Genomic DNA, 26,409 nt, shown 5'->3' on the forward strand with positions numbered 1-26,409 from the left:
TCTGCATGGCATGGCCTGACCAAACGAGAAGAGGAAAAAGAAGTATTAAGTGTTAAGCTGGATATTTTTTCCTACAGCCCCGCTCTTTTTTTCGACTTCTGGAGAGTCCGTTACCCCAAAGTGGAGAAAGGAGTAACAGCTGGCCAATTACATGATAACATTGTAATAAGAATATAATTGGCTTTTAGTTACTCATTTCTCCACTCTAAAGCAACAAAGTCCTTATTGGTTTGCTTCTAGTTATACATAATCGAAAACGGCCTATACAGCTGCGACTATAACAGCCAATGCTCTAGAAGCTTCTATAGGTTGATTTCGTCCCTTAGGATACGAGCAGAGAGGTTGCTACACTAAGCACGAGCTTATAATAAAGTCATAAGGAGAAGTGAACGTCAGCTATGCTACTCTAAGGTGGAGAAAGGAATACCAGAGTTCCCAATCCCTAATCATATTTTGGTTCCTCTGATCCATTAGCTTTACGCGGGAACTTTATACTGTACCCCTCGAAGCGATGGCATTCATTTGTCAGATTCACTTTTCTACATCGTTGGCTACAGTATCACGTTCTATGGGAGAAAAGATCCGTGGGCCCTAGCTTGTTATCTCCCAACTATCTAGAAAAGCGAGGCTGGATGCCAAAAACTCGGCGTCAATAGCCAATCAATCTACAAGTCGGCAAAGTCACGTGCATACACCGCTACGGAGTATCGTACAGAGGTTGCGGAAAGGTCATGGTATTCGTCGTGGTTGGGTTGATTCTATAAAAACGGCCATGCATGGGCCGCACAATAATGAACCAGTTGATTGGGCGGTTGACGCGCCCCTTAGTGTCTCATGAACCAAAAGATCGTCTGATTCTCTTTATTGTAGGAAAAACTACGGTTTCCGCGAACTCTGATTCTCTCTATCATAGGAGAGACCACAGATTTTCTTATAATCTAAACCCTTCGGGGGAGCCTACACATCGTTGGAAAAGGTAGATCCTAGGGAACACCACGGTTTCCGCGCGCTCTAGGCTCTTACGAACCAGACGATCATCTGATTATCTGTATCAAAGGAAAAGCCACGGTTTCCGCGAGCTCTGACTCTCTTGCGAACCGCAAGAGCATACTGCCATCGCTGTCGTAAGAAATGTCACGATCCTTCAGCGGCTCTAAGGGTCTTCCCATGAATCAAGGCCCCGTCAGACCAGTTGTATATAAGAGAGACTACGATTGTCGTCCACGATCATAATCTCACGAATCAAAAGATCACGGGACAATATCCATCCCAAGATTTACCATGATTCCGCGATCTCAACGGTCATGTGGTGCTTTACCGTCAACTACCGTTGTGGTGTAACGGCATAGCTCATGTGCGGCCCTCAAGATCCGGATCTTGATCGAACAAGCACTGTAGCCACATTCTTCTTGGCCTACTCGGTTAGTAAGCCCGCCCGGTCGCCAGTTGACTGCGAAAGGGCCGAGCTGGCCCATGAGCCGGAGACTATGGGCCAGCTCGGCCCTTTGGCAATCAACTGGCGACCGGTGCTCGTGACTATTAGATCTCAGCGTCTGCCTCTTACGCCACCGCCTTTCAGCCATGGCCATTTGGCATAAGCTCTGGAACAGTAGGCAGTCATCTCCAGCTTACTGTCATCGGACATATGATATCTGATCACAGGCAACTTTGGATGCTGAACTCCTTACATTGGACCTCGATGGCCTTGAATCGATTTATGAGAGGCTTTAATAGCCAGGTGGCTCATTAGGCCACGTACCAGTTCTAATGTCTATAGAGACTGTCATCCTATGGATCCTAAAGCCGGATATGATCCCAGGAACGTGAGCCCCAATCGCGAAATAATAAGCGGCATCATGAATAGGTATCATCAATATAATTTCAACACGCGAGCAATAAGAGCGGGCAACAGAAAGAAGGGGGGATTAACTAGGCAAAAAGCTTGTGTAAAGACACAGTTTGAATAGAACGTTATTGATAAACGATCAAATGACGAAACATGCATCTTCAACAATGCTTTCCAAGCTATCAGAATAAACAAAAAAGACACCTAGTGGTAAATCTATAGTGGTGAAAGCATGAAGTTCAACGGGTAACAAATTATTTGCAGTCGGCCAATAAACAATTAGTTGTTTCAGGAAGTCGACTACAAAATCGTCGAGAAGAATAGTCAATGATTAATCCTTCGTTTTCTTCTTAAACACAGTGAAAGAAGTAGGGTGTTTATTTGAGGTGATTGGCAGAACAGCATTCTCCACCCAAAATCAAGCGTATTCTTCTAATACCCAGGCACCCCAGGTCTGCCGCAAATCATATTTCGCCCTGCGCAGCCAGAAAGATGTTATTCTGGACAAGCCAGTGCTCCGTCCACTTTTCTGCCATATTTTCCCGGATGGTGAGCGGGGTTCACTGGGCCTGTCGACTCCAAGGAGGCCATGACCAAGTCTTTCCAAGAGGGTTAAGAGATGGGCATTTAGTTTGTACGGGCTTCGTCGGCTGATTGTCTGAGATCGTACGCGTGAGGTAAGGGCTGATATCGTTTTGATTCGACGCCTTCGACGTTGGGTCTTTGTGTAAAACTATGGAGGCGCTGTTCAGAAACGAAACGAAGATCGAATCCTCCATCAGGTTGTGGATGCTTTTCACGGCAGGTTCAAGAGTCTCAGGCAGCGGCGGTGTCGACATGTCTTTGTGTCGCAAGAGGGCATCACGTACGTTGACAGACAGGTTGACCTCACGGGCTGCTCCGGGGAGAATGTATGTCGCCAGGAGAAGCTGATAGAGCTTACTTAGGTTGATGCTTGCCGAGGAGTTGATTGTCTCTATGGACTTCTCTGCTGATTCGACTAATGACTTGTAGCCTTCGCGATATCGTTTCGCTTCGAGGATGAATTCTAAAGTCTCGAGACAATGGTTTTGAGAGAGGTATTCTATGAATGCGCTGAGGGTATACGGTGGAGGGGCTGTGTTATTCAGCACTTCATCGAGCGTCAGCCCGCAGGCTGCCCTGTAGGACCTAGCTCGAAGATTATTTAGCATTGTCGGTGCTTCCGAAACGCCTATTGACGGATCATTGGAGCCCGAACTGGACATTGTGTAACAACTTTGTAGGTATAAAAATTGGGCGGCTAGCTGATGCATAAGATCACTTTAGAAGGAGAATGAGTAGTTTGTTCTCTAAGACGGTTATACCTTGAAATAAGAGAGGCGCAGTAGTGGAACTCAATGATCTACTGAGATGGTAGCGAATAATATTTGTGAGTCCTCGACCAATGGCGAGATCAAATCGGACTAGTGGGTGTCAAGTCCGTTTAAGAAAGAGCGGCTTGCAATGAAATGAAGACTTAAAGGATGCCAAGAAGAGGAGAGACGTGGGACACGGGTTGGTAGCGAATGGCGTCATGAAGAAAATCCCAAGTTGCCAAAAGGGATGCAATTACCGTAATTTACGCCGACTCATGTGGGGAGCGTTTCCTAGCCAATCATACTCAATAAGCATCCTATTTCTTTCACTGCGTTTAAAAAGAAGATGAATTAATCGGTTTGTTATTCTTTTCGGCATCTTGTAGTTAGATTGCTGAGAGACAATCAATTGTTAAATTACTGGCTCTGAATCTTTTCTTGCCTGTTGACCTTCATGCTTCACCAGCATTGATTGGCCTTTTAACACTCGTTGACAACTCCTGTTAATCTATCCTCATTTATTCTGCAGTGGAAGTGTCGTTTTTAGTTAACTAAATAGCTGACGTGGAATGTGTGGCAGAAAATCGACCGACCACAGAGGCCTAAACGTTTCACGCAACTAACTTTGGGCGTGATGTTTTAGGGGATGCACGTGATGTGTGCGAGGTGAAGGAAGGGTGGTGTAATCAATGGCAGTAATTGACCACCGTACTTTTGTTCGAGAGGCGCCATCTTTTTCTCACCGGCCATCCTTTAGTGCTTTTCATCACCACTTTTACAGTATGATCAACATTATGTGTGCCAACCTTTACCATTTCTGGTTTAATTGTTCAACAGTTGACTCGAAGGCAACCAACACGAGTTCAAATAACTGAGTTACTCATATTCATGGACGCTCACCCCTGTCCTGAAAACACCCGGAATGTTCACCTCAACGTCTTGAGTCGAGCCTCGATTTCTGCGAAAAATCGACTCCTTACCACATCCGACCGACATCGCACATGATTGGGATATTGCTCAGCTTGGAATATCGTGCAGCCATGCATCAATTTATGTCATTCGGCCATTCATTCCTGCGGTCAGTGTGTTGGCGCATCGTGAACAGTCCCATTTTCGGAATGAACTATACGGAGAGACGCCTTGGGATATGATTGAAAAATTCAGGGGCAGATACCAATATTCCCTAAAGCTCTGTCCTGTCCTTGCGCATAAGTCACATACCAGATGGGCGTCGCACCTATCCTGACGGTGAAGGTTACGGAAAGAACCATTTACATAGTTGTATGGTTTGATTTCTTTTTGATATGCAATGGCCGACACAGACACTACAAAAGAGGGGGTCAATCCCGGTCAAGTCTTGCCTTGGCCTGGTTGATGCTATTTTTGTGAGCCTCGCCTGTGGTTGATTTGATTGGCTCATTCTTCCCTCCCCCCAAAGCCAGAGGGCAACCATTGCCCCAAACGTTCCAGAAGGGTTTCTGTCTTCATTGACAAGACGCAGTCTTAGTCTTTTGCCACCATCATTGCCCGCCATGGATAAAGCCATTTTGGGCCTGACAGCCCAGAAGATACGAGAGCTATTTACAATTTGCGGAATTGAGGACAGCGAGGAGCTCCTTAATCTGGTTATCGCCCACGCTGCCGATCATGGTGAGTTAGCCCCCGCCAACGTCTGAGAGAATGGGATCATTAACGGTCGCTTAGTTTACAGAGCTCGACTCGTGATTGCTGGGGGTGCGACCGACCTATTTCTCAGGTTAAGGAAGCGACCATAGAGACCCCTCCGACTCCACCACATGACACTCGTGGGTCCTATAGACTTATGAAACAGACTGGGAAGCAGGGACCCACAACCTACAGCGATATGGCCAGCACGGAAAAGAAGAAGAAAAAGAAGAGAAAAAAAGCGACGGGTCGGAGTTGATTGATCCACCGCCCGGAGCGTCAGTAGCTGATGGAAATGGAACAGCCGAAGATAAGGCTCCTGAGGAATCAATTTCGCCAGAAGTACAAACAACGGTATGTTATTTTGTCCTCCAGATTGAAGAAAGTCTAACGGATACATGGTTCATGTCTAGTCCGAAGTCGACGACCCCGAATCTTCATGTGTGCCGAATCCCCGTGACAGCTCTTTGCCATTACACCTAGACTCAGCCTTCGAGGTGAAGGTCATAACAACAATATTGATGCAATGTGTAAAATGCACCTCTAATATCGCACAATATGGGCAACGCGACTGCATGGCCCTGGCAACAACTAGGCTCGAGAGGATGCGGGAGCATATCAAAGATGTCTCTCGATTCAATTATGAGCAGGCAATTCACGCCATTCGAAGAGACACTGCTTTAACTACGGGCAGAGCAATACAGACAAGATACAACGAAACTATCTTCTGGCCAATCATTCTCAAGTGCGCGGCGCTGATCGACCCTGCCACGCTGCCACCCGCCAAGGGCCCGGCTGATGGATTCACCATGGCGGAAAAAGCTGCCACAAAGAAATTCATGGAGGACACTGGGTATAGCGTGGGTGCAGAGAACCAGCGACAATACCGCATTTTCTGGAAAAACATATTCGATATGCGTGAAGCTGGCGTTGACAAAATTCTCCTCTACCGTACCAAAGAATTCGACAGTTTCTGCAGGGGTTATTCCAAGACATCGGAAACTCCACTCGTGGATAAAGTTTTGAGATGGGAAAACTAGTATCGATCTCATATCGAACAATTGGAAAGGCGCATTACCAAATTGAAGACAGGAGACTCGAAGCGTCTTAGCTACCTCAGCAATCTTCAAGTGTTAGAACGACTGAAAGTGCCAGAGCCCTCGTGGAATAATGCTTCAAACGAGTGGGCCGTCAACGCTGAAGAAGAAATATTCAGGCAACGCAGCTCAAAGTCTATCTCGACTGATATTCTTGGCACACCACACGGTGATGAATCGGTATACGAAGGTGGGTCAGACAAGTCCGCATTCATCACTCTTCTGCCCAAGGACGACGAGACTCTGTTCGTCTCTTCTATTGTGCCGATATGCGAGGGAGACACCCTGGGTATATTTGCTGGCACCATCCGTTTGTCGGAGGATTTCAATGTCACCCACGGTATCTCTGGTCCCGCTGAGAATTTGTGGCTTGACTATTCTCAGGTCACTGGGGCGCTGAATCAGATGCAGGTATCTGAACCAGGCGGTAACGCAAACGTGTGCCTTCGCTGGGAGGCATTCCATGGTGACAATGCGACGGAGCCGTGCATCTCGTGGCGAGTCTCCGTCAAAGCCACCAAGCACATTATGCCATTTGATCCTATCGTTCGCGCAACTGCTCAACAAGAACAATACCATTTGCATTCGTCACCTGGAAATGCCAAAAGAGGCTTTCTCGAATCTGCTACTAACTAGTGGTCTGCTGTTGGGGCTCCCTTTACTTTTTTCAGGGTATCTTAGATGCGTTCCGTTCCAGACAAAAAAGTACAAGCAAAGAAGTCCAGCCAGTGACAAACATGAAATTACTTCTTATCTTTTGTCCCACATTTCTAATTTCCTTTACAAGAATGCATGTATTTACTTCCATGGTACGATAAATAGGCCTTTTCCAGAACGGTTAGAACCGACTAATCGATGCGTCGCAGTTGATCAGGACCTACGCTCAGCAGCGCAACCTAGGCCGGCGGTATTACGCATCTCAGTAAAGGGTAAAGAACGAATAAGATCGCGCTCCCCGCCAGATATTCTCGCTATTTTTTTTAACACCCTCCCCCTTCCATCTCCATCGTCGCTAGTACCATTGTCACCACCTACTGTAGCCTTAATCCCGTGATACTCTACGCCATATCTGCTTAGTCAAAAAATTTCCTGGTTTCTGTACCTTGTATCGTGAAATACCGGAAGAACGTATTATTTGGCTCTGCCTTTCATACCTGTTTTACCTAGACAGATCATGCTCTCACTGAAGCAAATACGTGCGGATCGATTTGCTGGCGTGATGGATAACCGCTCAAAAGCGTAAATAAAATCCGGACTCAACCAGCTTCCAACTGAGCTGCATTTGTGCTTAACACACGGAAAAATGACCCAGAAAGTCGATAGTTAGCCTACCTAGATCTCACTGTTTGTACTCTTGTGACACTTGTTTCTCTAATGCATACGCCGGTCTTGCGCTTGCTCCTATCCTAAGACACAAACTGTTTATCTAACTGGATAATAAGATGATCTAGATAAAGTAACACTGCTCTCTCTCACTCATTTTACGAGAAACGTACAGTCTCACCAGGCCTCAGCACGCCTGGGAATTTCAGCGACACGGGTTTCTGTAGCTCAATTCGATGCATTAAAAGGCAAAAGTGATGTGCTAGAAGTGATGCCATAGCCTCCAGACAGGCAAGTCATACGTAATACAAAAAAATGCCAGCCACAAGACCATTCACCATCCCTCGATACATGCCAAAACTGCCATATCACCACCTTACTCTGTTGTATACAGCATGCTCAAATTGGTGAACCGTGGGCGCGGAGTTCAGTGATAAGTCTCTCAACACGCTGACGGATTTCGTCACGGATAGTTCGCACAGATTGTAGGCCTTGCCCGGCTGGGTCTTCAAGCTGCCAATCGAGATAGCGCTTTCCTGGGAAGAATGGACAGACGTCCCCACAACCCATGGTAATGACAACATCGCTGGCTTGTACCGCATCGGCAGTTAGGATCTTGGGGTTTTGGTTGCTGAGGTCGATCCCTTCTTCACGCATGGCTTCGAGGACAGCGGGATTGATAGAGTCGGCTGGGGCAGATCCGGCGGATCGTACTTCAATGCTGTCACCTGCAAGATGACTGAGGAAACCGGCCGCCATTTGCGAGCGACCAGCGTTGTGGACGCAGACAAATAAGACACTGGGTTTATTAGACATGATGGACGTGCTTTTTTGAATTGTCGGTGGAGTAGCCCTAGTGAGTAGCTACTTGAATATGAGGGACTGGTGGGTATGAATAGAGGGTGCCGTCAAGTAATATCAAGAACGAAAGAAAAGTGAATAAGGTGATACCTCTGTTTCAGGCCAAGCGGTACGAACAAAGTGGCCGTGGTTGGGTCTTATATAGCGTCTTTGGCGGGTAAAGGGAGAAATAATAACGCACCGATCTAGAACAATCTTTTATGAAGGGTTCTCGTCCGTTAAGTCAATAGCGTTCGACCAGGCCCGATTTGTGAGCCGTCCACGCCGTTCTTACCGAAATCGCATTCAGGATAGAGCCTACATTTCTCTAGTACATACTACTGTCTGCTTATTTGAAAAATAATCTTAGGCAGTCCTCACGAAGAAATTTGCACTGGCAGCTAGTAATAGAGTTATATTACTAGCTATGTAGGGACTGATATTGAAAAGCTTTGCATCGTTAGTTCTATACTCATAGCAGCCTGTATGTCACTCTGACCCTTTCATTGGTCGAGGATTTTCATGGAAGGATTCAGCATTTTCACCATGACAAATCACTTGGCTAGTGCATCCCTATGTCACTCCTCGATGTTTATTGGCCAATTATGAGAGACTTGTCACATGCCCAATATGATTGGCTATCACAGATCACCACTCTAACTGTATCAGGATCAACCGTTCATTCCCTTTTTAAGAGGAAACTCCGGGTTCTTCATATATAAAAGCCTGCTCTGCTCCGTTGATACAGATTTCCGAGCAATTATTGTCTTACTATTGAACTTCCTGAAGTTCACCAATTCAACAGAAGCTATTCTCAGAAACACCTTACGCACATAGTCTGCTGATGCTAGAGATGGCCGCAAGCATTCCTCAGGCAAACATGTCCATGCAGGCTGAACCGCAATCCCACGAAACCGAAACAACAGCTATTAATCAGTCAACAAAACCCACGGCCGAGGATGTTGAAAAACAAAAGACAAACGAATCTGGGCGGACTACGACCAAGCAATCAGCCTTTAAAGGGCTCGGCTGGCTAGATCGTTTTCTAGCCGTATGGATCTTCCTTGCCATGGCCATCGGAATCATCTTGGGGAATTTTGTGGAAAGTACGGGACCGGCCCTCCAGAAGGGAAAGTTCGTTGGGGTGTCTGTTCCAATAGGTATCTACTCCTTTCTTGGTAGTACAATCTTTAACTAACCGCTGCAAGCGATCGGTCTCCTGGTCATGATGTATCCTATTTTGTGTAAAGTGCGATACGAGTCTTTACACCACGTCTTCCGAGAGCGTGGTATTTGGATCCAGATTGCATTTAGTGTCTTTGTTAACTGGATTATTGCGCCTTTTTTGATGGTGAGACCTTTTACGACTTCGTCGCGGCGAAACTTGCTAACATATACTTCCCTAGCTCGCACTGGCATGGGCTTTTCTACCAGACGAACCGGAGCTTCGAGAAGGGTTGATTTTAGTTGGACTGGCCAGATGCATTGCTATGGTACGTTACTTTTTCTCTACGATGTGCCCGAACTAGACTAATTCTTATTGCTAATAGGTTCTTATATGGACTGGTCTCGCTGGTGGCGATAGTGAATACTGCGCTATCCTCGTTGCGGTTAACTCACTACTACAAATGGTGCTCTTTGCACCCTTGGCCATTTTCTTTATCCAGATCATCAGTCATTCTGGTAGTCAAGTAACACTATCTTACTCGGCCGCTGCCACAAGCGTGGCAGTTTTCCTTGGCATCCCTCTTGGTGCTGCAATCATTACTCGCATTGCCCTCCGAAAGTTCACCAGCCCACGTTGGTACGACCAGGTTTTCCTAAAGTGGGCTGGCCCGTGGTCGCTTCTTGGACTCCTCTTCACGATCCTGGTGTTATTTGCATCCCAGGGCCGGCAGGTGGTTCATCAAATTGTATCGGTGGTCCGCGTTGCCGCTCCGCTTATAGTTTATTTTATCATTGTCTTCTTCGTGACCCTTCTTGTGACCTATAAGCTCGGGTTTGGTTACAAGTTAGCTGCCACACAAAGTTTCACCGCCGCCAGCAATAATTTCGAGCTTGCGATTGCTGTGGCTGTCGCGACATTTGGTGCCAACAGCAACCAAGCGCTTGCCTCTACTGTCGGGCCACTGATCGAGGTCCCGGTACTGCTTGGCCTTGTCTATGTCGTCAAATTCATAGCCAAACGAGTTGGCTGGAAGGACTGAAGCGAAAAGGAAAGAAAATCTCCCGCCTGGCAGCTCAATTAAACTTTTGGGATCTCTTTTCTTCATTTGTTATTGGTACCTTCCTTTGCGATTTCAAGGATCCATGGTGAAGAAGTTAGAGCCTGAAGGCATGCATCTACTATGGGTAATACTATTAATAATGAATACTGGCCAATATTGCATGAACAGGGCTTGATATAATGTATGATAATCGGGGAGATATGGACTGATTTATAATTCAAAAGATTCTGGAGACACGCAAGTGGCGTTTCCGTCTGCATTCGTTGCAACTGATAAATCGAAGCTGCTTCGGTGTTGCGCATTAGCCTGGGTTATCAATTCCTAGGTTCTAGGCGCTAGTAGTCTATCACGGGCTTTGATTAATTTAACAGATTATCAGCTGACTGGGATATTTTCGCAGTTACCATTTATGTAGATATCATCCATACGCCTGTTCTCTTAACAATTTGGGGGCGGCTAGGTGACCGGTCCATGACAAATAGGCTGAGCGGCGACATACCGTTAACAAACGGTGACATACCAGAAAGTATCAATCTGCCAATCAGTGGAAACTGTGGGCTGCCTTTCGCCACATCAACGACGTTATGGATGTGGCATCGCTAAATAGACTTAGATAACACGTGTAACTATATAATTATGCTTGATCCCTTCACATTATGTCCTTGAGATGAAGCATTCATATAGTCTCCACTTAATCTTCCCGTTTGTTTCCGGGCCCAGAATCGCAAAGTTCCACGGAATGGATTCGAACGATACCTATCGTTGTGTGCAAGACCGCTACGCTCAAGTTGCGAGGCAGACCGACCCTCATAGCCAAAAAGATCATGAACGGAAAGTTGCAAGCGCGTTTGGGTATGATCTAGAGGATCTGCGTTCTATCCCAGAGAATGCGAATTTAGGTGTCAGCTGTGGGAATCCATTGGCAACGGCAAACATAGCTGTGGTAGGTATTATCCCAGTCGTCTATGAGAGTTGATTTTAATATCTACATATAGGGCGAGACTGTGATTGATTTGGGTAGTGGTGGCGGCATTGACGTTTTGCTAGCGGCAAAAAAGGTTGGAGTGGAAGGAAAGGCCATTGGTATTGATATGACCAAGGTACGCACATCGTTTCCTGCCTATCTGACTTTAATAATTCTTACTCAAAAATGGCAGGAAATGCTGGAACTCTCACGTCGGAACGCAAAGAACGCCGGTGCTGATAACGCATCCTTCATCGAAGCGTTCATCACTTCCATACCGTTACCATCGTCCACCGCTGATTGCATCATCAGTAATTGTGTGGTAAACCTAGTGCCGGAAATCGAAAAGCCCCTAGTCTTTCAGGAAATGTTCCGTCTGCTGAAGCCGGGAGGTAGGGTTGCCATCAGCGACATCCTGGCAAAGCGAGAGCTTCCGATGGAGATCAAGAAGGATCTTTCCTTATATGTTGGCTGTATAGCTGGCGCTAGCCAGGTTGCCGATTATGAAAGATATCTGAAAGAAGCAGGGTTCCAAGGTATCCATACTACATTTCTCGGGTCATCCTCATTCGATTTTGTCCTAATCTGTATATTATAGATGCAGTGATTCTGAATACTGACGCCAATCTCAATATTTACAAGGAAATGTGCAAGAGTGAGGGAGCCAATGGACCGGCCCCTACGGGCTCATGCTGTGATCCGATGAACAGCAGTACCAGCAGGGGAATATACAGTCTGCCGGACGTGGATTTCAACACTTGGACTGGTGAGTGGATCTAAAAAGAAACATAGTATGTAGGCATTACTAACGACTCTCGGCATGGATATCATTAAATAGGCTCTTTCAAGATATTTGCCGTAAAGCCCGATACTCATGACTGAACGTTTCCTAAATTGAATTTTAGCCCTGCAAGCCTTCTGTTTCACGCAGATGGAACTATTCAACATAGCTGATGCAGCGCTAGTAATTAGGTAGCCTTGTATAGGGCGAATTAGTTGTTTTAATGGTTATGCTACATGTTATCAATTTGTGTCGCATCCGATTTATGGACTTTGCTTATACTGAATCGGAGACGAGGGAGAATGACAGGCCTATTATGCCCAGCGCTTCGCGTTACAAGGGATTTATAATATCTATCAGACTAAAATGAAATGTAGTCTCAATATTTAGTTGTGTATTAAAATGAGATCTCCGCGAGAACAGCCAACAGAACCCCAATATCAACCCTACAGTCTTCCGATTGTGTACGGCCCAGTCTGAAACCGCAACGAATCCTGATATCGATCTCCATGGCATCGTATTGTCTCTTGTTGAATTGCAAGATCAGTCTGTAAGCCACAGAACAGAGCATAGATCTATCCTCTCTTGCCGTTTCGTCTGTTAACATAGGCCAGAGTGTCAGAGAATATGCAGGTTGAAATCTATCGTAGATCATTGTTTCAATTCCTATAGTATCTAGAGGATCGTAAAACGACGACAAAGTCGGAAAATACGTCGGTGTATTGACTCTCGCTTCGTTTATACGCGCAGCAAAGCCAGGAAAGGCTTGACTAGGTGCGGAGACTTGGTTTAACTCTGTACCATTTGAGTGGACAAGCAGCGGAGGTTGATTGACAATATTGGTGAACGTATGTGATGCTTCTATACCCAGAGACTATAGTTGCGGTCAGCAAATTCAGTTTTATCTTGCAGTGGAGATCCTGAACATAGATAAGTGTTGAAGGATTGGAAATATTCACTTACCTGCCCTTGAGGTTCTCCATACTCGAAATTGATGAGACAAGGGGTTTGCGTTCGGGTGGAAGTATCTTCCCAATCCGCATCCGGACGTTTTGACCGGTCGGTGAGACTCTGGTCTCGGTGGTTCTCACTGACGCTTGATGGATCAAATAACGTTTTCAGAACTTCGTTCTCGCGAAGAAGGTTTTGTGCTTTATCTTGAAGCCTTGCACGGCATTGAACCCTCTCTTTTTCATAATATCTCACTTTCTGCTCGAGCTCCGCAATGTACGCTCGCCTGCGTTCTCGACAATTTCGCTGGTTGTTGCGGATGCGAGCCAGATCTTCGATCTATTAAAAATAATTCCGGTAAGAGATAAACCGTGGAAGATAACGCTGGCGGCGACGGACCTTTGTTTTCTTCTGTCGAGCCATAGGATTGATGCGGAGTCACCCCTTGTTCCGTTCCACTGCACTTGCAAGCGATACGAGCAAATGGAAGACCTAGAAGTGACCAGAAGAAGTTTTAACGGCCAAACCCAACTAGTGGAGAGAGGAAGCGACGTATGTGAGGGCATGCGGGGCAATGGTGCAAGAAAACTAGGTCAGGGTCACCTGACATCCCATGAGATAACGTTGAGGTTTGAATTCTGGTGGTAATAATCCCGGTCATAGCGAAAGTTGAAATCGGAAGAAGTAAAGCAAATCAATGATGTAGAGTAACGTTATAAGCCTCAAATACTATTGTTACTACTTCAAGTCATTAGGATGAGATTCAATGTCGACGTTGCTTCAAAGTATAAATCATCCGACTATATTATTATTTTTGTTGTACATAATAGGGTAATAATGAAGGGAAGTATCAGTAATCCTGGAACATGCGTCTCTTTACTCATGCCGAGTATCATCAACGCCAGGAGTTCCAAATATATGACCAACAGCCTGGGTTAAGACAAGGGAGGTAACCAGGATAACGAACGATGTATCCTTTCTCATATCATGAAACACGGACTGTCTAATGCTGAGGATATATCCCAAGCGAGAGTGTATTGTATGACGTAGCAAAGTAATGATGTAGAGCGGACTTGAGCTTGGACATAGTTCTTGGCACTAGGAAAGGAAACAATAATATGTCAATTTATTGGTGAAGGACGACTCGGTACGCGAGCTCGCTAGCTATCTAATGCTTAATTCTATTTCTGGCTCACGTGACCCGTAGTCTCGACAATAGTACCGCACCGTCTCTGTCTGGAAAACGCCGTTCCTCTAAGCTCTCGCTTCTAGTGATATGATATGTGAGCCGCAAGCTTGAGGACAAGTCGTAAGACACCAGATTTGTGAGAGGTCAAAACAATCAAGAAATATGCCCATCGAAATCTTCAAGCACATGCCTGTTATCTGTCCAGAATGTCAAAAATCGACATATTCTTTACCATACACGTAGATTCGGAGCTGCATCCAAGCTCGGATCGAACGTCACGACATTCCGAATGATTCTGCATATTTTCGATAATTCTTGCTGCAGTCACGCACGACATGGATTGACCTGTATCTTGAATACTAGCAACTTCATGCGTTTCAGAGTTACTTTCGGCTGTGACGGGATTGTGCTTGGTTGCTCGGTTTGTATTGAATTCTTGACAAGGAAGGATATCCATGTTGGTCTTCGCATCTGACTTTGGTGGTGGATTGCTACTCCCAATAGCTCGAGGCTGATGTGGCGGATTGTCCGATTGCCAATGTGACGAGGTTGTCGATGAATTATGACAACTGCTAGTACGTTGGTTTGGGGTAGTCGGCGGGTGCAGCTTTGCTGATGCTAGAGACGCTAGTGACATGCACTGCGATAGAGTAGAGGTTGTTGGTTGTCCTCGCGACTCTAAGTATTCTTCAACTGATTTTTCCGTGACACCGTGGAGTAGTAGCAGGGATCGGAGTAGTTCATTCTCTCGTGCGACTTTTCTTCCCGCTTTTTGAACCTCTTGTGTTGCCGCTACGCCAAGCCTTTCGAAAGACCATAATCGTTGCTCAAGGCGCTGGACGTACTCCTTACGTCGTGTGCGAGAACGCCGCTGATTTTCGCGAATTCGAGCTGCTGCTGTCACATAATCATCCTTCAAATTTCCGGTGCTATTGACCTTCATTCTCGTGCTATGGAATGGTATAATACCCCACTGCGAGGCTGCGGGAAGGTTTGGTTGGATTCTTATCGTCAAGAGATGGCTGACGTTAAACGAACGTGGTGGGAATTTACGTTAGTCATCCTTATTAATCACAACCAGTCACTCAACCAATCCAGTAGCGTAATAACATTATGTGGTCCGCCGCCACTTGGTACATTGCCATACCCTGTCCAATCAATACTCACTAGTGACATACTCCCTTCATACACTCTATCTAAAAGCCGAATTTTTTTTGACTGTCTGTTTTGGTCTCGTTTACCTTCGCCAACTATCGAATACTCTATGCTTTATTATTCTATCCGAAGATTGTCCCCGATATTTAGGCCGGCAACTTCTTCGAGACGCTTTCTGTTGCTGCCTATATATTCAAAAAGGATGTTTTCCGCTGTCCCTCAGCAAGTGGTTTCTGATACCCACCGAACAGATGCCTTCTATCGATCCTTAGCATTGTCTCTGGATGAAGACGACACAGATATCCGCCAGAAGTACCGACCATTCCTTCTTAGCAGCAATGCCACTGAGGACTGGGTCAACAACTTAGACCTGGCAACGGTTCTAGACATGGCCGAGCATAGCATACGGGATACAAATGAGAGGCTGAAAGTTCTGGTGCTTTATGGCAGTCTTCGAAGAAGGTCATATTCACGGCTCGTGGCATTTGAAGCCTCCCGTATCCTGTTCCGACTCGGCTGTGATGTACGCGTTTTTGACCCTGAAGGTCTTCCTGTTAAAAATGATAGCGATACAAGCCACCCGAAAGTACAGGAACTCCGAGAACTCAGTCGTTGGAGTGATGGCCATGTCTGGGTCTCGCCTGAACAACATGGCAATCTGGTGAGCTGCCTCTCCTTCACAATTCTTCAATCACTAGGCGCAACAACTAATTACTCGATCTTCCACAATCATAGACCGCTGTTTTCAAAAACCAGATTGATTGGATTCCTTTGACTACAGGAAGCGTCCGTCCCACCCAGGGCCGAACGCTAGCCATTGCCCAGGTTTGTGGTGGGTCTCAATCATTCAATGCTGTCAACTCTCTGCGGATCCTTGGTCGGTGGATGCGCATGTTTACTATCCCGAATCAATCCTCGATCCCCAGAGCATATACACAATTTCCGGATGAAGGTCAACCAGAAGATCAACGACTCATGCCTAGTGGTAACAGAGATCGCCTGGTGGATTGCATGGAGGAATTTGTCAAATATACGATTCTGATGCGCCCTCATATAGGGCTCTTTGGCGATCGCTTTAGCGAACGGGAGGAGAAGAGATCAAAGGAGGCAAAGATGGATGTCGCTACGGCTAGATGAAAACCATATAACAATATAGACAATGCCAGAGACGATATCTTATGAGCAGTTGCTCAGCATACTTCCTGGCATGAGCCGAGTGCCTAAGTGATCACTAGAAAGGTTACTTATGCCAGTCGCTCTTCAACAGTTGCCCTGACTAAAAGCTACATTGAAATGCTAGCCATGCCCTGGTCAGATTGCCGTCCTTCATCCGCAAACTAGTTATTCCCGGAGTCGAACCAAGAGCGGCATGAGCATGAGAGTGATCGGGGAATATGGGCTGCCAAATACACCGCTAGAAGGTCGCACAGAGCATAAGGAAATAAATTAGAGGCAGCCTCAGCGGCAGAACTCAGGTCTGTCAATCTGAACCCACCTCAAATAAGCCAGCAGTTTGATAGCCAGTCCACATCGTGCGAGACCGCAGCCTGAATAATCACGAGCATGCGAGACAACTCAGACATTCGCGATGTACGATCGGAGCTTGGGTGTAATTCGGAAGCGGATTGTATAGTCAGAAATATGTCAACTTTCGATCAACTGGACAGGGAATAAGTTCTTAACTGCACTGGTGCGCGAAAGTGCAGCCAGTCCAATATTCCTGTGGGTGGCGTTTTAGATAAGTGCTGATCCCATCTTGAGTCTTGGATGGCGAATAGAGAATGAATTAGGAACATAGTAACCCGACCCAATGTGCATGATTGTGGCGGTTCACCCGATTCCTTTCCTTTTAATCGCTTCTCAGGTTCTGATTGAGGTGACTGGGACCCACCTTGGTCACACGCTGGACCTGATTGACTTTGAGTTACCCCAGTCCGTTGCAATTATGACATTGGCCCCCCCCCTGTTCTTCCAAACGTTGCCTCACAGGCCATCAGAAAGGCTACACTAAATTACCACACAGCAAAAATCTTCTGGGCTCAGTATGTGCGGACTGTTAATGTACGCATGATATAGTGAAGTCTCATAATTCCAGATATTCATTAGGTTTAGAAGGTATGTTGTTTGGTGTGGCCACTCGCCAGCCTTTTGGTACTGTCACTTATTGCCAAAAAAAAAAAAACTTTGAGTACTAGGGCAGCTAGTCTAGTGACTACGTTTATTCCATTTGCGCTGAGCGCGACGCTTATGCCGCGTGCATTCATCACGGCACATCAGTGGATAGGGTGAATACAAACGGAAGGTGGAATGGTGACTCACTCCCGCATGATGATTGGATCATATTTCGTCGGGAAACATACACCCTGGGACAGATGCCACAAGAGTATACCATAACCGAGGGAGATAGCACGGCGTCACTCTAATAACCCTGGTTGGGACTTTACAATCGGGCCAATGCGAAAACACAGATATTCATGTTCGGTCACGCGAGCTACTAAGCTGAGAGGCTTATAACCCCATATTCTGGAGCTTCCAGGGCATTTTCAAAGAGTGTGGTTACGTTGTTGACTTTTCCTGGCACTGTTCAGGTCTAGATCCTTCAATTCAATCCGACTTTCGCGGATCCATTGAAAGTGCTCTTCTCTTTTTACAATGAATCACTCAGCATCAATTGAACAGTCATCGCCAAAAACCAAGAATCGACTAGCTTTGCAGAGAGACACTGAAGATGGAGACGTTGATAGAACAAGTTCCGTCTCGTTTTTGACGCTTCCGCCGTTGAGGGTCATTTTAACTGAAGAGCATCGTCTGTCGCACGAGAAAGGTATGTCCGAAGATAGAAATGAGACAGTAACCGGCCGGTATGTACTTGATCCCTAAGAGCGTCCTCAGCTCACGAAAGTAGAGTGGGAGAACATCGTCAAGAAGAGATTCGACCTAGTCCTTCTCGCCCCCCCGGATTACTTCCTCAAGCAGGAGGGAAGTCAACATCAGCAAGCCAACAACGGGAAGCGGAGATACAGGCAAATCAATCCTACGTCACTTCCAACTATACAACCAAAAGCCCTCAGAGCACAGCCGAACCAAAAAGGTTGACGTTTCATTCTAGCCAAACTAGTCAATATATCCTAACTCCCACGTCGGTAGTTGCCATCCGAACTCAAGTTGCTGCTCTCGTCTCCAAATCAAATTACGAGCATATGGCTCAGACGTCCGCGCCAGAAGTGGAACTATTCTATCCTGACGGATTGATGGCGGACTTTACAGCAAAGCGTCAGCACCGCAAGCTTTCCGAAAAAGCTAGAAGAGACCGCATGAAAACGGCGCTCAAAGGTTTGTCGGACGTTATATCCCACCGCGCATGTCCCGAAGCAGCTGGAGGTGCATTGCACCAGGACATTAATGGAAACAGCCAAAGCAAAGAGGTTGCGGGCCGATTTCCCTCGGAACATAGCGACAGGGTATCCGTAGTAGAGGCAGCTACTCTCTATATTCACCAGTTACAAAAGAAGCTCGCGGAGACAAATCACAGGCTGGATGAGGCAAGCCATTCTGGCATGGCAAATCTAGAGAAAAAGACGAATATGTAACATTCCACAATTTCCATTGAAGATATTCTGCTATTACGTCTCGTACGTAGCATTATTCTGAACACACGGCAATATGGCATGTACTTAAACCGTAGGAGGACAGAGCAGACTTATCGACTATACGTAACCAAGAAGCTGCAAAAACCCGAGAGATCAGTCAACTTATCAACGTGAAAGCCGTAGCAAGGGAAACTGACCCTGCCGTTATTTAGCGCTGAAGCAAGGACGTCACTATATGAAGATGTTAGAATATCAGGGAATGTGATGGGGGTGGAAACGAACTTATATGCTGCTGCTGTTGTATCGAACCCTCTTGCGGCGAATATATGAGTTGGACAGGGACCTCAAAAAACCATTCGCTTCATATATGCATTGCTGCATTTCACCCGTGTGATTATACTGTAATGCCTGGCCACATTGGCACTGCGAAATGTAGGAAGAAGTCCAGCAGGTATCTGGATAGGAACACGGACAACCGTTGCCCATTCTCTTTGAAACTCCGTGGAAGGGTTTTTGGATACTGCTGTTGTTGACGATGCTGTCTGTTGAACGATACGACAGAGGTTGGACGGATCTGCGGCGCTGCCCAGACAAAAAGGCTTCACCTGTGAGAGACCCTGGAGCTTGACTACCTCATCTCTGAAACGTACTGTACCCTCTGTCGTGAGCAGTGTTTGTCTAGACACACTATGGGCTCAACACCCCATGTGGCGCAGGCGGTCTGAGGCAAAGGAAACTGGTCCAGGCTGCCCTCAATCGTGCCTCTGATGGCCACACAACTATAGCCGTGGGGGTCGGCCATGACTAGAGAATCGGCCACGACTGGGGTGTCGGCCACGACTAAAGTGTCGAGCACGACTGTGCGGTCCAAGAAGACTGCGCGGTCAGGACTAGGGAGTCAAGCAAGGACTCTCCAATCAAATGCCGCAAACTTCGTGACTGAAATGGACCAGTGGGTAGCACCAGCATGCGAAAGCCATATCTCACGTTGTGCCCCAGAAAACAATGCGTTTCACAGCCATGGATTTCATAGATCCTATGGGCGACCGTGCAAATAAGCTAGTTTGTTGGGGGTGGCATAATGTGTGATCGGTTCTCTCTCACTCCTTTCTCCACCTTGGAGTAGCATAACATGACCCTGCAAAACACACTTACGAAAACCCACACTATCCAATCAAGAGGCTTGCAATATCTTCGATCGACGCAGCCTATACTTGGAGAATTTCCAGAGGACCTACGCTACAGGGGTTATATCATTGGTCGACTGGCTCTCCTTTCTCGACAATAAGCTTTCACCCAGGAATTGTCGTATTGTCCCTATTTGGCTGTTCTGCTGAAACACATTTCGATTTATATTGCTGAGACGATTTATATTGCTGTGACGATTTGGTTTCAATCTTCGAAAGAGAAGAGATTGTCCTCGTCTGTGGGGTCTTCATTCGTTTGCCTATGGAGAAGACTTCTTTTGGGACCTGCATCCCTCCTATGCAAATCCTCGTTGGCTTTCTTGTCAACGTTGCTGGCAGCCGGGATAGGGGAAAAAGGCTGCGAAATATTGTCCCGGTGGGGATGCGCTCTGCCTGTTTGAAGAGCGTCGAGATCGGTCACTCGATGAGCAGCGGAAAAAGCAAAGTCGCCGGAGTCAAAGTACGTCCGTTCCTTCCGATTGTCAGCACACTCACAGTAAATCACATTTTAAGTACCTTGAATTTTTCACCCAGTAAGCCTCCACGCGGCCGCTTTCCGTACTTGCTCAAGTGACGTTTCTCACTTTCAGACAATGACTGAGGGAATATTATTAGCGTCTTTGCTCCAGGGTTGGGTGGGTGCGGAAAGGCCCTACTTCAGGATATGGTTCCTTTTCCCCTGATTGCATTTTAAGAGGTAGTCCCGTGTTCTCAGAAGGACTTTCCAAGTACTCGATGGATTTTCTACCTGATCTGCATTTCTTATGAATCCCCCGACCAAAGGTCTATGACTTTATTATCCTGTCACGTGCTATTATATTATATATCATTGTATTCCTCGACTTTCAGACCACTTACCCGGCGTTGCCAATCCATCTTCATCCCTAGAGATACTCCGTAGTTATACTTTCTTTCTCACTAGCATTTGAATGCGGCGGATCCAAGACCACTATACTATATAAAATGATACGCTGCATCAAGCCGGGTAGGACTTCCGTCATTCTAGGTATGGTAAGCTTGGGTACGAAGCTTGGAAATCAGCCGAGTGTTTAAGGTAACAAAAGGGTGCCAGGTGCGCATTCGCACCTAAGCGACATCGATTGACTATTGCCCTTTAATTGACAATGTTATAAACTAATTATTTCTTTTAAACAAAGAAAAGAAACGGCCTATCTATGCTTTTTGGCGGGCGACGCAACTGTTCTTCTGTAATGATGACGTTAGTCCTTGCCCCTCTACAGTAGTTCAATCAAGACTCATGACTACGGGTGACGTCTGTTTCCGATCATTTTTTTTACCTTGCCCATTGAAAGTATAAAGGCTCCCAAGGTCCCCAGACCTTTTGTGATTAAACCATCAATCAGATTCCTCTCAGATCATTCAATACATTCAGCGACCACTACCCATTACCCTGCAAATATGGCCTGCAACTGCGGATCCACATGTTCCTGCACTGGTCCCCAGAGCTGCACTTGCTCCACAAAGGATTGCACTTGCAATGCCTGCGGTGTGAGTTCAGCATTCCACATATATCTATCTACACATGGATATACTAACTTTTCCACCAGAAATAACTGCCTTGCTACACCCTTGCTACACTGGGAAATTTAGTGTTTCTTAAAATTTCACACCCTATCATTCATGATGTGTCGTCAATTGGTTAATGATTAAATTATGGTCGTACGCGGGACGTTTTGGCCATTGTAAAGGTAGAAAGGACAGGAAACGGTGTTGCGGACAGAATGTAGTTTCAAGTTCTTACAGGATCGACCCACTTGCTTCCCAAATCCCGAGACCATAAGAGTCCGGTGAATCTTAGAAATTGACTACGAAATTCTATGATCACCATCAGCATCAGCATCAGTTATTGCTCCTCCTGGCAGAGGGGACTATATAGAAACTATTACATAGCAGAGGGGATTATGTAGAAACTGCTATATAGTAAGGTAGTTTATGTAGGCACTGCTATATAGCAGGAGCGGGATGTAGTATCGGAAATAGGCAGCGTGGCGAATAGGGAGCGTCATGACACCCCCGCGACGGCACTTGCAGATGTATAAAGGAAAGACTGATTTTGGCATTACTTATTTTATAATGCACCACAATGGCAGCGTGAGAGCGGGGCATCGGCGTCGCGCCCACGATAGGGGTCAGCGTAGTAATATTGAACTGCCGGCCCCAGGCAGTCTTAAAGTCTCGGCGAAAAAGAGATATCTGCTGCATCAAAGGACACATCACAACATCATGAGACTGAGAGCCGCAGCAGTCAAAGCAGTCTGACGAGAGCTGATATGACGCATCGGCGCCACTGACGTAGCAGTTGTGGTACCATTAGACTGACCAATCAGGGCGGGAAATTGATCCTGTCCTTCAACAAGGACAAGTGCCATGCCGCTCTTGTGAAGGAAAATAATGTAATGTTAGCAAGACCAAGATTTGTGCGATTATTCAGGATACGACTGTCTAGCCATTTGTACTCACCACCATGTGCCACTGGATATGGCAGTGAAAGATCCACGCGCCGGGATTATCCGTAACATATCTGTTTTCAAGAAAGGTAAGCTATTGTCTTGCCAGTAGAATATCCATGTGATTTACCGGATCACGGCCCATCCTGACGGAGGAAGATTAGTTGTGTCACGATAAGGAGGATTTCGAAGATTTATTAGGGATTCTGGGGCGTCCGTCGCGGAATCATACGGGAAAGAGCCGGTACCGGACCCAAGCACCCAGAAAGTGTGGCCGTGTAGGTGCATGGGATGGCTCATCTGCGGTGAGTTTATCTCCCATTAGTTCCAGCTGTCCACATCATAGAAAGGTCGTTGGAATTTAACAGACTTACCGTATCCATCGAATCATTTGCAATTCTCATAATAATATCAATCGTTGAGTTAGACGGCACATGGATGGTTGTATTCGCCTGCCAACCGTCTGATACGTTGCCCTGGATGATTGGTATTTTTGGCTCAGAGTATGAGGCGTCATTCACTACCCATGTCACAATGTCGGTCTGGTTAATTGTGAAAGTGTATGTCTGATCTGCTGGTGATGAGGGAGGGTTGACAGGCGCGAAGGGAGAAAGCAACTGAGGATTAAGTACGCTGGTATCAGGTTTGGCTGATCCGTTGGTCAACATCCAAATGGTTGAGGGATCGACCGTGACGTTCATTGGGGTTCTGCTGCTCATCATGCTCATCTGCAAAATGAAAACGAAAAGTCAGCACGGGCATGATATGGTCGCGACTTGCTTGCCGATTTTCTTACGTTATAGGACACAATAGCTTGCCCTTCAAGCACTTGTTGCATGTCACCATTGGGGTATGATGCGAATCTGAGATAGTAATTCCCCGGTTTCTGATCAAGTCGAATCATCACTGAGTACCGTTGGCCGATCTCTATTTCCAGGACCTAAAATGACGTGTGGTGAGCCCAGGCTGGGGGATATAACGGATGCTCTTCAAAGGTATGCTCACCTTCACCTCTTGTATTTCCACATACAATCCGTCGGCAGCATAGACAAACATAGAGTGTGCATCCAGAGAGACATGTAGCTTGCTGACTGCACCGGAGTTGACCAGATTCAGCGCGAGCCAACCACTCGTGTGATCCGCAGGGATGGTGAGCAAGGACGACGAAGTATTGGTGCAGGTCTCAGGTGGGAGTGAACTGGCATTGTACCCTTGCCTAAACATCATTGGCGGCATACAGCCACGGGGACTCAATGAAGTCATGGACGGTGACATGTCCGACATCGTCATTGTAGCTGACATCGGCATTGCGGACATAGAAGTGCTAGACATAGTCATACCCACGGTCGTATCCATAGCCATCGTACCTGTTGACATCTGAGAAGATGTGGCGGATGCGTCCGTGCTCATGTCCATGTCCATGTCCATTCGTTTCGCCATTGACATTGCCATCATTGATGAAGAACGCTGGTTCATATCTTCATATCCCATATTGGGTCCTGCCTGGAGCATATAGTCCGGTAAACACTCAACCCTCCCGAATCCATTGGCAAGGATGCTGTCGACACAATTTGGAAAAGCGCCTGTCTCAAAGTATCGAGCGTAAATGGTGTCCGAAAGTTCATGTGTCCAGTCACTCAAAAGAATGGATGTAGCGTCCCTCTCCGTCTGCAGAATGATATCACGCTCGTGTGGGCTATGAGCAAGCTTTTCAAATGGCCGCAGTCTTTGGGGAGATGGTCGTATCAAGAGTGGCCCTCTTATGCCGTCATTGTAGTATGCTCTAACGTGGGAATGATACCAGAAGAAGCCATACTGATCTTTGATCGAGAATCTGTAGGTGAAGTTACCGCCAGGAGGTATGGGATACTATGGTCTAGAATCAGCAACAAGGATGTAAATTACCGTCAAATATTTAAGGACTGACCTGCGTGACACCAGGCACTCCATCCATATCGGGACTACCCCTTTGCAAAATCCCTGTTATGGCACAATCAGTGATCACTGGTTCTAAAAAAACTGTTTCCTCATGGAAGTGACTTACCGTGCCAGTGAAGAGAAGTATCAACGGGGAGGTCATTCTTGACAAAGATTTCCAGATCGTCGCCTTCGTCTGCCTCGATTAGGGGCCCCGGTAGCTGACCATTGATTAGAAAGACTTCGCGGCTGACACCATCTATTTAGGAATTAGCTCTGAAAGTCCCATGTTTGGCGCTCATGGTCCACGTACCCGGAGCTTTAACGTCATTATGCACCGTCAAGTTGTATGTACGGAGAATAGCATTCGAATGAGACACAAAGTAACAAAGTGCAAGCCAAATGGCGTACGAAATCCGGCAAACGGACATCTTTGGCAGATAAGGAGGAGCTACTGCAGAAAGGCACGCTTTAATCCCTTGTGGGGGCGAAAGCGTCGCCATTATTATATCCGTCACCTCCATACAGCCACGTGACTGCGATATTTTCGCGGATTTTAGCGCGGTCTTGGCACTGCTCGATGTCAGGGACATGGCGCAAAGTTGGCCTGTTGGTAAACTATGACATAATTTTACGCACTAATCGCGCATAGAAGAATGTGGATTGGTCAAATGACCGAAGTGGGCCCACAATCGAATTGTCAAAAAGTTAACGATCGCATTGGATATTGATGCTTGGCCTTCAGAACGGTTGGCCTGGTCTTTTAAGTTCCTTGGAATATTGATGTCTCTTACGCGTAACGCAGAAAGCAGAGACAGCCCAGAACCCAACGTGCCAGGTGGCGAAAAGCACTCGGACGGGTATATTAGTTCTGAAACTTTTTCTTATTGCGAGTTTCTATTTTAACAAGTACACTCTACATTTTCCTGAGAGTATTAGTTCAAATCCTCGAAGATGGAACATCATGTCACACAGCGTCTTTCCATCAACGTCCAGAACGATCTTCCAAAGGGCAACATTGTTATCAAGAACACCGTCATAACCTGGTATTTGAGAAATATTACCATTCAGAGACTGGAATTGAACTAACTTTACTCGGGAAGTGGTCAACCGTACGAAAAGAGCGATATCGCTAAGCTTTTGTCTCCCGAAGACGTGAATCAAATAATGATTCCACATGATGAGAACAGAACAATATCATTCTGTGGCAGTGCAACTTACAGAGTGGGGGTCGAAGGCACTTTGGATTTATACCACGATATCGACGGTCAAATAGTCTCGCTGTATTGGAATGGTCCATGGGCTCGGACTCATAATCAGTTTGATATGGCGAACCTCAACTGTGAAGAGTACACTGTGAATATGTCCCCTATTCAGGAGAGCGGTATTTTAGGTGATGTTTCAGTTATTGTGGCACAGACAAGTCGATGAAATTGTGACGCTCCCATTTCAGTCACTGTTTGCACGTGCACCCTCCCAACTAAAGGAAGAAATTTGATGTACGTCCTCTCTCATTGTATACCTGGCTCTTTTTTGGGGCAGAGATTGATTGACGCACCCTGAACGTAGGGTATCATGTGAAATATCGAAGTTCGGAGCATGTCCTTGGATAGAGATAATTACCAAGGTGTCGCTAGGGGCTTCTAGATCCTAGATACAAGACGAAACACATCGCGAGGAATGCAAAGGCGCTCAGGCGCCTAGGAAAACCCACATAAGCTAGGTGGGACCAATCATTGCGTATGTTCTTTGGCAATGATCTATACATCATCTTGGCTCCTGGATGATCGCTGCAAGCTCCTAGAACGGAATTGAATGCTCTCAAGGATGCTCATATCCACCTCTATTTCGGCTCGAGCCGTTCGTAGGAA

The 26,409-nt window shown here is 46.5% G+C and overlaps 8 protein-coding genes across 8 annotated transcripts; 4 read left to right on the forward strand and 4 right to left on the reverse strand.

Moving 5' to 3' along the window:
* Nucleotides 1-2,406: 2,406 nt before the first annotated feature.
* Nucleotides 2,407-3,093, reverse strand: N7506_003297 (regulator of G-protein signaling domain-containing protein; the record flags this gene model as incomplete). The annotated part of the gene is made up of 1 exon (XM_056952592.1): nucleotides 2,407-3,093. One exon carries the CDS (start codon nucleotides 3,091-3,093, stop codon nucleotides 2,407-2,409), a length of 687 nt encoding a protein of 228 aa, XP_056814284.1.
* A 1,622-nt stretch (nucleotides 3,094-4,715) lies between these two features.
* Nucleotides 4,716-6,581, forward strand: N7506_003298 (uncharacterized protein; the record flags this gene model as incomplete). Its single annotated transcript, XM_056952593.1, has 5 exons — nucleotides 4,716-4,833; nucleotides 4,888-4,917; nucleotides 5,015-5,202; nucleotides 5,262-5,829; nucleotides 5,941-6,581. The coding sequence occupies 5 exons, from the start codon at nucleotides 4,716-4,718 to the stop codon at nucleotides 6,579-6,581; spliced, it is 1,545 nt and encodes a 514-aa protein (XP_056814285.1).
* Nucleotides 6,582-7,667: 1,086 nt separating this feature from the next.
* N7506_003299 (arsenate reductase ArsC) lies at nucleotides 7,668-8,084 on the reverse strand (the record flags this gene model as incomplete). The annotated part of the gene is made up of 1 exon (XM_056952594.1): nucleotides 7,668-8,084. The coding sequence occupies one exon, from the start codon at nucleotides 8,082-8,084 to the stop codon at nucleotides 7,668-7,670; it is 417 nt and encodes a 138-aa protein (XP_056814286.1).
* Nucleotides 8,085-8,961: 877 nt separating this feature from the next.
* Nucleotides 8,962-10,315, forward strand: N7506_003300 (arsenic resistance protein; the record flags this gene model as incomplete). The annotated part of the gene is made up of 4 exons (XM_056952595.1): nucleotides 8,962-9,268; nucleotides 9,317-9,459; nucleotides 9,515-9,601; nucleotides 9,659-10,315. 4 exons carry the CDS (start codon nucleotides 8,962-8,964, stop codon nucleotides 10,313-10,315), a joined length of 1,194 nt encoding a protein of 397 aa, XP_056814287.1.
* Nucleotides 10,316-11,075: 760 nt separating this feature from the next.
* Nucleotides 11,076-12,080, forward strand: N7506_003301 (uncharacterized protein; the record flags this gene model as incomplete). Its single annotated transcript, XM_056952596.1, has 4 exons — nucleotides 11,076-11,279; nucleotides 11,332-11,436; nucleotides 11,494-11,836; nucleotides 11,899-12,080. 4 exons carry the CDS (start codon nucleotides 11,076-11,078, stop codon nucleotides 12,078-12,080), a joined length of 834 nt encoding a protein of 277 aa, XP_056814288.1.
* Nucleotides 12,081-15,485: 3,405 nt separating this feature from the next.
* On the forward strand, nucleotides 15,486-16,513 carry N7506_003302 (uncharacterized protein; the record flags this gene model as incomplete). The annotated part of the gene is made up of 2 exons (XM_056952597.1): nucleotides 15,486-16,037; nucleotides 16,112-16,513. 2 exons carry the CDS (start codon nucleotides 15,486-15,488, stop codon nucleotides 16,511-16,513), a joined length of 954 nt encoding a protein of 317 aa, XP_056814289.1.
* Nucleotides 16,514-20,358: 3,845 nt separating this feature from the next.
* Nucleotides 20,359-20,842, reverse strand: N7506_003303 (uncharacterized protein; the record flags this gene model as incomplete). The annotated part of the gene is made up of 3 exons (XM_056952598.1): nucleotides 20,359-20,643; nucleotides 20,670-20,750; nucleotides 20,810-20,842. The coding sequence occupies 3 exons, from the start codon at nucleotides 20,840-20,842 to the stop codon at nucleotides 20,359-20,361; spliced, it is 399 nt and encodes a 132-aa protein (XP_056814290.1).
* Nucleotides 20,843-22,387: 1,545 nt separating this feature from the next.
* Nucleotides 22,388-24,969, reverse strand: N7506_003304 (CAZyme family AA1; the record flags this gene model as incomplete). The annotated part of the gene is made up of 10 exons (XM_056952599.1): nucleotides 22,388-22,549; nucleotides 22,635-22,695; nucleotides 22,752-22,921; nucleotides 22,996-23,349; nucleotides 23,418-23,561; nucleotides 23,627-23,916; nucleotides 23,989-24,490; nucleotides 24,549-24,601; nucleotides 24,666-24,797; nucleotides 24,852-24,969. 10 exons carry the CDS (start codon nucleotides 24,967-24,969, stop codon nucleotides 22,388-22,390), a joined length of 1,986 nt encoding a protein of 661 aa, XP_056814291.1.
* Nucleotides 24,970-26,409: the final 1,440 nt, after the last annotated feature.

The sequence above is a fragment of the Penicillium brevicompactum genome (assembly GCF_028827555.1).
Source record: "Penicillium brevicompactum strain IBT 35665 chromosome Unknown utg000002l_segment0_segment0, whole genome shotgun sequence".
NCBI classification, from domain to species: Eukaryota; Fungi; Ascomycota; class Eurotiomycetes; order Eurotiales; family Aspergillaceae; genus Penicillium; species Penicillium brevicompactum.